Source organism: Myodes glareolus, chromosome 21 (assembly GCF_982192425.1).
Source record: "Myodes glareolus chromosome 21, mMyoGla1.1, whole genome shotgun sequence".
Classification (NCBI taxonomy): domain Eukaryota; kingdom Metazoa; phylum Chordata; class Mammalia; order Rodentia; family Cricetidae; genus Myodes; species Myodes glareolus.
In genome coordinates, this window is record NC_142046.1 from 64644161 (window position 1) to 64655236 (window position 11076).

At 49.3% G+C, this 11076-nt stretch overlaps 1 protein-coding gene across 1 annotated transcript; it reads right to left on the reverse strand.

Moving 5' to 3' along the window:
- Lrrc55 (leucine rich repeat containing 55) lies at positions 1-10504 on the reverse strand. Its single transcript, XM_048426216.3, has 3 exons — positions 10167-10504; positions 7745-9255; positions 1-4040 (listed from the first exon to the last, which is right to left on the reverse strand). Exons 2-3 carry the CDS (start codon positions 8442-8444, stop codon positions 3805-3807), a joined length of 936 nt encoding a protein of 311 aa, XP_048282173.3. The 5' UTR covers positions 8445-9255; positions 10167-10504; the 3' UTR covers positions 1-3804.
- Between the last annotated feature and the right edge of the window lie 572 nt (positions 10505-11076).

An 11076-nucleotide genomic window follows, 5' to 3' on the forward strand; every position in this document is an offset into this window, starting at 1 on the left:
TTAAACTATACACTTTTTATTATTAATGTACATTTATGAAAAATTCTTTCCAGTTACAAAAGTGCATGGTTATAAAATAATTTCCATACAAAGGTTGGCATCTTCCCTATTCCTCCCCAGCCCTCCCACCATCAAACATCAAGGCTTAGGAGAACTGAGAGGTTTATGGACCCAGCTCCTGGCCAGCACTGTGATTTATAAAAGGCCCTTGGGTCTTGCCTCCCTTACTTCCTTTTGCCTCCTGGGTACACAAAAGCAGACAAGGTTTCCTAGCTTTGAGGAATGAACAAAGATATCTTTTTTGTGCTCTTCTACAACTGAAAAGAATGAGAGCACTATGTCTATGGAGAAATGCAACTGTTGGCTTTTCCCAAAGGTTGGGATGAAATGCATGTACTGAACTCTCCAACTCCATTACACCAAGTCTTTAACTGAGACCATGAAGCTCTATAGCATCTCTGGGCAACCTATTTCCTCATATTTCCATGGGAATCCTAGTAAGAATGAAAAAAGGAAGTGGTTTCTTGAGGATACATGGTCCAGAATGGTGTGATGTGGACATGGGATCTTTTCTAAGGAACAGTTTTCTTGTCTGGACCCTGACAACCATACTCTTGTTGGTTAGTTATGACCTGATATCCTCAGACACAGCATAAAGGAAACTTCTGCAAAGGGGAAAAGTGTCTAGGGGATAGAGGAGGACAGAGGGAAGATGGAGGGAGCCAGGTGTTCAATAGATTGTTTCAATTACAACATTGGTTGTTTTTATATTTCCTGCGCAGCCGACAACTGGGTAGGGTCCATATTTGTGTATCAACCTGATAGCTGAGTGGATTGTGTCAGAAAACTAAACTCAAGTTCCAAAGGAATATTCTCCAAGTCGACAGATGACCAACACTCGTGGGCCACAGCTACACAGACGCACAAATAAATGGTCATCACACACATGCTAGCCAGTGCGGGAAAACTGAATGAAACGTCAGGGGAACATAATAACAGGTTTGTGGTTACCAGGATATGCAAACACTTGCAATAAGAATTGTTTTATTTTCTCTAGACACTTAGTGCTGACAGCAGCCTGAACAGGGCTGTGGTGGGAGTGGAACTCCATGTTGGTATGGAGGCTGGATGTCTCCCTTCTTGTGCCTTAGTCAACTGGGGACTTTCTAGAAGTTGGAGAGACATTTTCTTGATATATAGCTTCCTTAGAAGTCTTTACCATTAATGGAGATCAAATTGTGCCACTCGAAAGGACACTTGATCTCAGGAGGCATTTGGTGTCTCGTCTTGTTCTGATTCTATGCAAAACAGAGTAGTATATCTTAAAATATGTTAACTATAATTCGGCAAACAGTAGTGCTCAGGAGATTACTGTGAGCATGATGTTCCTCTACGGAAAGATAAATGATTTTTTTTTTTTAAATCAGGAATACTATTTCTAAAAGTTCCTTTCAAAAATACTGTAGGTGATAAACTTAACTGGTGGATGGTAGCTGGAGTCCACCATTGTTGGCCACAGTTGGGCCACAGGGAGAGCAGGGCATAGTTCTATGTTTTATTTCATAGGAGCAGAGCTCTGGCCTAGACGGTATAAGCAAGAGAGAGGCAGGAAGCTGCTGGGGGGGCATTTTGGTTGATTAGATCAATGAAAATGAGACAGAAGATGTCATAATCTCCTTCCCCAAGCATTTTAGGGCTACCTGGCAGATGGGTGATGGAAGCTTGCTGAGTCTGGAGCCAGGATAGAAAGCTCTTGTTTTTATTCTCAAGTCAGCCTTGCCGACAAGACCGGGCCTTAAGTCTCCCCATTTTCTACTGAGGATCTCACCTATCATTTTCTCAGACCCCCTAGTTTCTCTTGTAAGACAACCCACAGTAGGAGCTACAGCTCCTGCTTTCCATAGATCTGTTAGAGAAAAGTCAGCAGTTCTAGCGATGGACTCATCCATGGTTAAGGTGGTGTCTTCTCTTTAGCTGTCCCTTGTGCTGCCTCTGGTTTAGAGGATGGCACAGCCTGACTGTGAGCACAATCTGGACACAGCTGGGCTTTACTGCCTTTTATTGGTTTTTGTGATTATTGTGCTAATGACTGTTGAATTTTAGGGTTCTGTTACTTCTGTTGTGCAGGCTTCCAGGACATTCTTTCCCCCCAAATGCCCAAGGAAACACTAGAAAGAGACCCACGGCAGAACCGAGTCCAGTGTTAGGATGGAGTTAGACTCAATCCCAAGCTTCTACTTTCCTATCTGTAAACCAGTGTTTGGATTAGTTTCCCACACCGCAGTGCGAGAAGTCAAGGAGCAGAATGCAAAGGAAACTCCCTGGCCTTCCCAGTGTCCGAGGAGACAGGAAAGACCGTGGTGAAAGCTGATGACACAGAATGAGGAAGATGAAGATGACAGCAAAGATGGTGGGGATCACATTTTCACAGAGTCCTTGGTTTCTACAATTAGATACAGATTTCCTCAGTGGCAACAATGACCATATTCTTTGTTTGCACAGATAAGTTGATTAAGTTGCCCAGCTTTCTACAATAAATTCAACTACATAGTGGGAACAGTAAAAACTCTCTGTCAGTGAGAATGTGAAGAGATGAATCAGAAAACAAAAGCATGCCCAGAGGATTACCTGGTCCATATCAGCAACTTCATTAGCATGCTTTGAGTCTGAATTTATGGAGCTTTAGAAAGAATTGTCGTGGGGAAGACTGGTTGTATATTGATCATGACATAGCGTGTTACCTTATCCTTATTCTGAGCCTGGTGACCTCATCTGCAAAATGGGAACACTAAATCCCCTAGAGAGCTGTTGTGTGTGTGAAAGGAAACTGTTGAGGGAGCTTAGCACACTGCTGGACACTAGCAAGAATCAGCAATTACTAGCGCTCCTTCCTTTATGCTCAAACGAGTGAGTTGCTTAGAAGAAAAGACATACAGTCTCATGGTTGTGAATGTGGTGCTTTGTCCTCCTGCCCTGGGTATCAACATGCTAGGATCTGAGCCCTGCCATGCACTTTCCTGGTGAGTTCCTTTGCTTTAAGCACCATGGAAAGAACAGTTACATATTTGGGATCCCAGGGTGCCAAGACTTTTGCTGCCTCCGTTGAAGACAAGCCTTAAGTCAGAGGCAGAGACAGGGATAGAAGGAAGGAAGGGTGCTGAGGGTCATTACCCTCAGCCTGTTTTCTGGGATCTCACCATCAGGGAAGTCACTGGAGGTCATTTCACCCCAAAGCTGCTAGGGGGAGGAGGTCATGGAGCTGGCACAGGAGGCATCGCACTCCTGGAGGGCAATGGCAGGCAGTGGGGACTGAAAAACTGGCTGTCAGAGGGAAAGTTTTGCCTCTGTCTACACCTCCTATATACCCTTAGGCCACAGGGAATAGTGAGCGGCTCTCAACACTTCCTGCATTGTGTGTTCTGTCATTTGCTGTGCCAACCTTTCTCATCTACTTAGCAGATCATTCTTGCAATTCTTCTTGGGCTTTTTGAGGCACAGATGATGGACTCTCCTCTGGGCTTCCCTGACACTGTGCTTAGAGCACTGGCATTTTGTCATAAAAGAATGATTTGGAACTGCTTTCTTTTATTAAAAGTGAGTACCTCAAGGGCAGGGACTGGGTTGGATTTGTCTTTCATTCCCAGGTGCTAGCACAGTGCCGGGCTCACGGTGGACAGACGCTCATACAAGGTTAGTTTCCCAACGTTGTTTGAGCTGTGATGGAAGCAGCCAGGGCACCGTGATCCAAGGTGTGCAGCGGTCAGCAGCGGCAGCGGCAGCATGGAGGGATGAGAGGCACTGGTGTCAAATCTCCTCTTCCTCGCTGGCCTTGCTCCAGCGGTGACAGCAGTTGGCCGTGATGCCCAGGAGGAAGTTGGTGGCCACGGAAGCGATGGAGACCACGAAGCCCACAAAGGCGATGAAGAGGTAATCATCCAGGGTCAGGGTCAGGTGGCAGGCCTTGAAGCTCTCTTCAGTGAGTGAGAAGAGGGGGGCACCCTCAACTTCAGGGGGGCCCCGACACTCAGCCAGCTGAGAATCTGCAATACAGAACCCAGGCAGGGTAAGGCTCCTGGGGGCGAGAAGGCATGAGAGAATCTCCTGCCCCTTCCAGAGAGTCACTGGGTTTCTTCAATGTGCCTCAAATACACTCATCACCTCAATGATCCACAAAGCTTATTTTTATAGGTGTGGAAAAAGGCTGCTCATTGGGTTATCTGTGGGAAGTCTTACAATTATTTCGAATGGTGGATCTGGGACTTTCGTGACACATGAAGCCTGAAATCTGGACACATCACTTTCTTCTCCATATATTCTTTTGGTTTCTCATTTTCACACAGAGAGGAAGCAACAGCCCCTTTAGGGTGCCGAGGACTCTTCCCCAGCCCTTTATTTTGCTTAGCCTTTTCTGCTCCTGAGGCAATGTCTCTATCATTCTTCCATGGCCCCAATCATCTCTCCTCTTAGCTAGGAAGGGGGGGACCTCTGTACTTGCCCCTTGTGATGAAGATTCTCCTCTAAGTCTCTGTGGAGGCCCGTCTCTCACTTCCTTCCCTTGGGAGAGCTGCACACCTGTGTTCCCTGCATTCACTAGCATGCCTGCTCTCCCTACTCTGCTTTGCTGTCCCCTACAGTGTGCTTGCCTAATGGTTTTATTACTGTCTCTCCCCCCTTGAAGATATGCTTCTCCCACAGCAGCCTCAGAACAACATCCCTTTGTAGTAAGCACTCAGTGGGTCTTTCTTGAATGGATGTGGGACTTTAACGTAAAAGCCTGTGTCTTGTTACTAACTCATGAGCTTTCTCCGGATAATCCATCCAAGAGCGTAGCCGCTGGAGTTATCACCTGAGTGTGACTCTCCTCACCTCTCATCAGTTGTGTGGCTCTGGATACTTAGTCCCTCTGTGTCTGCCAAGAGACCATCATCATGATATCTGCCTTCTGCAATTGGACTCAGGATCCAGAGAGTCACAGCGCACAAAAGCTTCTGGGGCATACTAAGCATTAGGTAAAGGGTGTGCCTTTTATAATGACCACAGCTGGATTTCCCAGGTGTCATACTCAGACATCTGAGGGCTGAGCTGCTCTTTTGATGTGATAGCCCTTCTCCCCAACCTTGTGGAACCATCACTTAGGGTCACTTCAACAAATGCACGATGGTTGTCAGTGGTCCAACCTCAGTCTGTCTTGGAAGTAAGAGTGGTCTTCCAAGACATTTTCACCTACAGCTCTGGGCAGCAGCTTCAGAGCTAAGTCCTGGGTCAGGACGAAAATTCTAACTGAGCTCTAACCCTGGTCAAATCTTGTTTATCTTTTCCTTCCTGTCTCTCATGTGTCACCATTATAAGCAGGGAATAATCCGATCTAAATTTTCCAAGCGAGTCAAGGTGAGGCTTTAAAAAAAAATTGCAGTTTTTCAAATACAGCCTGTGTCACCACTCCCTGGTCATTACGGAGTTTTTGAGGGCAAAGAACAAAGTGATGACCTGTATTGATCCTTTAGACAGATGGGTATACATCCATATTGTTAGTCTTAGAAATGTGTGTGTGTGTGTGCACTTGTGTTCACTATAGGAATAAGAATGCAATTTCCCCCAAGTCACAGGTTGAGTCAATCCCCGTAGGCTGTTTTCACAGGACCCTAGACTCTGATTAGGTCCTGGTCATGTCTAGAGCTGACTCACGAGAAGCTCTCTGTTGGAAACTAGACAGTATCAACTTCCAGAGTTGATTGTGTATGTCCATAAATCTGCAGTGAGACAACGCAGGCCAGGTAAAGGAGGCTGAGGGTGCACAGGGTGGGAGGCTGTGGGCTGACAAACTTCTCTGGAAATTAAGAGCTCAGTCTCGAAATCAGATTGTATTCCAGCAGCTCTCTCAAGTTATTGAGTTCTGTCTCCCAGCATAGGTAACAGGAGATCTCACTGGGAGAAGAGAGAGGAAGTGATAGAAAATGTCTAAAGGGATGGTATCACCCAGATCTACACACTGGCAAGATTTGGCCTCTAAGAGGAAATGTAACCCATCCTCTGTGGAGAAGGAGGGGCCTGAGAACAGGCACTGTTCTTCTCCAGAGCTCAGACGCCCCACCTGCAGTGATGTCTGAGGCTATACTTCTGGGACTTGAGGGTCTCTGGTCTCCTGGAGGTTTGAGTCCCTTGCCTGTATTCATACGTAAGCCTCTGCACATGGGAACTGGGCCTCCCACTCCTGCTGAGAGCTCAGGTCTCTTGCCTGAATTGATGTATAAGTCTACACTGACTGGGTCTGGTCTCATCTCCTCTCTGAGGCAGCCAGGCTTTCTGCAGGGCAGCCGGGCCCCCGGAGATCTCAGCAGATGAGGAATCCCTACTATGACGAGAGAGCTGCGTGCCCCAGAAGGCTCTTTCTGCCAATAGTGAGGAGGGAGAGGGAGGCACAGTTTGCGGAGAGGTTGGGCTGGTAGGGAGATGGCTCTCGGCAGCCTCCCCATCCTGGTCCCCACCATCATCCCCTCTCTGTCTCCAGCTATTTTGGTACTGGAGAACTTCCTCCCACGGCTCTGTGGAAACACTGGAATCGTGACCCACAGCCCCCCCAAGTTATTTTAGTCTCGGGCTCCCCACTCAGTCCTCTCTCTCTTGCCTCACTCAGCATTGTTCCCTGCGCCCCCTGAGTATTCTGAGCTTAGGCTCTAGGGAATTCCTGGGATGGGGCTCCAGGAGCTCCTCCTGTTCTGATGCCCGGTACTTAGGCCAAGGCTGGGTGCTATGCTATAAGTGCACTGGTGGTGGGGCCACAGCTAAACTTGCCTGCCTCTGGGCCAGACTCAATACCACTGGATGGGACCAGGACCCATCCGCTCCGTGACGCTAGCCATTTAGGCCTCCGTCCACTCTCTGGTTGGGACTCTACAGTTAAACTGCCTCATGTCATTCCCTCTCCCCGATGCCCACCCCATGTGTAAACCTTGAAGACTCCGCTAAGGCCGCTTGGCCTGCCCAGAGCAGGTTACTTAGTCCAGTACCTGATTCCTGACAGTATGGCCAGGGAACAGCCAGACTGCTAGGATTTGAGTGAGTACTTACTCCACTCATGGTCGTTGTGTGATTCTGACCAAGCTATGAAATGTTTCTGTTCTTCTGTTTCCTCCTCATTAGGGTTCTTATGAGGATAAGAGGAGCCAACACATGAAATATGCTTAGAATAAGGCCTGGCACATAGTAAGTACTAAAATAAATAGGATTAGTCATGATTGTTTCTTTCAGGGTTTTCTCGGCACTGACGAGAGGTAGAGTAGAAGTCAGATGAATGTGTTTTTATGTTTTTATCTATGGCTCTGCCAATTTCTCAGTGAGTGGCTGTGGGCAAGCCTTCTTAGGGTTCTACAGCTCAGCTTCTTCACATGTAGAATGGGGACAACTAAAAAAAAGGGTTCACTGAGATAATATAAGCCAGGGTCTCAGCTCACTCAGCAGAAGTTCAACAAATGCCACCAATGACCAACTTCTCCCTTTTTTTGCTTGCTGCGTGTCTTCTTTGGGAACATAGGTACCATACAGGCAAGGGGAATCTAATTCTTTAGCAAATGAGTGTCTCTAGCACTCAGCATGTGTCCCATATAGTCAACAAATACTTGTTCAACAAAAGAGGGGTATACAAAGGTAAGGACACACAATATCACTACCTTTTTTTTGGTGGGGGAGGGGAGATATTACTTCTGAAACATCCCACCCCCATAACCAGTCCAGTCATCTCCCTTACCCGCCGTACAGCGCTGTATCCGATTCCGCAGCCACTTCAGCAAGGGCTCCATGGTGCAACCGCACACCCACGGGTTACCCCCGATCTGCAGTGTCACCAGCCCCGGGAGGCCCTCCAGGGCTTCAAGGCTTAGGAAAGCCAGGCCACCATAGCTGAGATCCAGGTCTCTGAGATGCACGAGGCCCTGGAAGGCCTGGGGGTGCACCCTCCGCAGCCAGGGGTTGTGGCTCAGGTCGATATGCACCAGTCCGTGAGCTTCCCGGAACATGTCAGCTGGCACATGGCTGAGGTTGTTGTAGCTCAGATCCAGGTGCGCCAAGCGCTTGGCATGGAGAAAAAGGCCTGGGGGAAGCTCCACCAAGGAGTTGTTGCGCAAATCCAGCACTCGGAGTTCCATGTAGCATGTGAGATAGCCTGGCGGCACGGCCGCAATGCGGTTGTGGGCCAGGCTGAGGTTGCGGGTGTCCATCGGCAGGTCCGGGGGTACGGAGAACAGCCGCTGACTACTACAGTCCACGACTTGGTTATGACATGTACAAAGGACTGGGCAGCTGGTACCGGCATCAGAGTGTATCACCCCAGCTGCCAAGAGGAAGAAGACCAACAGCAAGGCTGGGTGGGGAGGCCCGGGCCAGGGTAGTTGGACCCAGGTGTCGCCCATCTTTGGCAGCTGGCAGCAGCAATACTGTAGGGAGCCCATTAGGGCTGTGTCAACAGTACCTTCAACAGTCAAGGTACAGGGAGGCTGCTACATTAGAGGCCTGAGTCGGGAAGGTGGGGCTTCTGAGAATGTGCCATCATGGCTTAAGACTTCTTTGGGAGCCTCTAGGCACCCAAAGACTTCCTAAGATCCACAGGACGTCCCTTTGTGGGGCCTAGGGAGCAAGAGCTCAATTGAGGCACCCCAGGGTCTGCGGGGATGATCAAAGCTTGAGAAATGAGGGGAACAAGGATGAAGCTGGAGCAGCTGTCAGCAGGTCCTGGGAGGAGCATCCCTGCAGATCTTTTGTGGCCTGGTCACCCATGACTGCTGGATGCTTCCTCTTGGTGCTGTGTCTGAGAGGTGGGAGGGAGGATGTGAGAGAGATGAAAGACGGCCTCTAAAGGTCCTGGCACCTCTTCTAAGAGAACTTAAGCTCTGTCCTAGGCCTGGGGCTGATTAAGAGGTCAGCACTGCACCTGGATCTCCAGAGGCGGTTTCTCCTGGGGGTCCAGCGGGCATGAGTTCAGAAAAGACCTGGGGTCAGCGGTTTCGGAAGGGGCCTTGGAGAAGTGTGTTTCCATGGCCTCCTGAAAACGTGGCTGTTTAGTCTCATTGGCCTCTGGAATTCCAAGAGATGCTATTTGCTGCCCAGAGAAGTCTGAGTCCCAAGTGACACCCACTGTCTGGGCCACTGAATCTGGAAAAAGACATGAGTTCTGGAGGCTCAGGTAGGGGTCAGTTGGGAAAGCATCTGTGTCTTCAAGAGGTCACCATAGCTGTGCACTCAGCAGGCAGAGGCAGAACCGCTCTGTCGACAAGAAAAGCATTCAGGCAAAGAAACCAAGCGTCCCTACATCCCTGTCCCCTTACCTAGGTCCTTTGTCTTACTTCCCTCCTTTTTTTCTCACTTCTTTCTTCTTTGAACCTATCTGTCCCCAACCACAAAATTCTTTGCTCACTGTCTTTCAGATGAGGACCACGGTGAACTCAGAGCCCAGCCTCCAATCACCTACTATCCGTATCCACCTGACCTGAAATCCTCCCAGCTTGCTGTCCGGAGCTGGATGCATTTTTTTTTCCTTTTCTGTTGCTCATAGCTCCACCCTGGGAGCACCAAACACCCCACCCTGAACAACTCCCTAAGAAAAAGATGCATCCTAGCTCTGGTGGTTTGAATACCTTTCTCAAACACTTTCAACCTCTCTCTTCACACACACACACACACACACACACACACACACACACACACATACACACACGCTCTCACGCGTTTGTAGTTTTCCCTCCAGCTTCTTTCTGCACACACTCCTGCAGAGCCCCCTCCCCAGTGTGCCCCCAGCATCTTCCACACCACTGCACAGCCCCGACCCCAGCATCCGTTTACCTTCCAGTTTTCAGCTCCCAGTCTCCTTCTTAAGCCCACACACATACTTGGTCTGGCAAAGGGAGGGAGACCCACATCCCACCAGGGCCCCACCCCACTGCTCATTGCTTACCCTCCGTGGTCCCAGCTTCTCTTTTACCCACCTGCTGTCCTCACTTGCACCTCCAGCCCCCACCCCGTTATTTCCCTTGGTCCTCTCCCACCCTGTTTGCCACTGCTTCGGAGCATCGGTCTCACCACCGGGAAATCACCCCGGTACCCCCTCATACAGACTTATTTGTCTCCGCCTCAGGGTCTCCTGCTATACTCCCACAGGCCCTCGGGAGACTACTCACTCTGTTCCAAGGACACAGACATCAATTTGCAGAAGACAAACGGCTCTGCCTCCCTCATCCTGGAATCCCCGCTCCTTTGCTTGCTAGCTTCCGAACAGATTGCCTACTGGGCTCTTCCCCTCCCCCGACTTTCCTCTTCCACGTCTCCTGGATCCCAGGCCAGCATCTTCTGCGTTTTCCTGTCCTGTGATCCCTGTGCCCCTTCTTTTACGCTGAAGGGAAATCTGAGAGAGGATGCTTAGAAAGTTCACAGAATCTGAATGCCTCTTGGGAAACTCAGCTGGTGCTGAGGCTGCCTTGGAGTGTGGCTTCCGCCAGAGCCAGATCTTCTCCTCCCTCCTCCCTCTCTCCCTCTTTCCCCCTCCCTCCATCTCTCTCCCCTCCTCTCTCTCTTTATCGCTTCCCTTTTTTTTCCTCGAGGGCCAGGTAATGACGTTTCTCTGTCTCTTAGCAACTGCCTCCACATCTCTGAGCAACAGGAGAACTGGCTATAGACCCCATCAAGATGAGGGGAGAGAATGAAGTACTCCTGGTGAATTCACAGCCCCCCTCAGGGTCCTAGTGACAGGGAAAAGGGAAGAAAGGAGAGGAGGGTAGGCAGTCCTAGGACAGGGTTAAGAGAGAGGAGACAGCAGGGGGAGAGAAGGCATGGGGGTTCATCGGCAAAGGATGGAGTGGGCAGAGCATTGGCGTGGAATCTTAGATGGAGCAAGGAGGGTTTAAGCGCATCAGACCCCAAAGAGTTAGAAGAGCATAACATGGAGAAAGGGATTTAATGGGATGGAAAAAAGCAAAATGGCTGAGAACAATGAAGTGAAGAATGAGGGTGAAAAGAAGAAAGGAACCCGGCTGATTCTCAGTGTTTGCTCACCTGATGGGCAAACACTTTCTGTTAGCTGTATTATTTCTG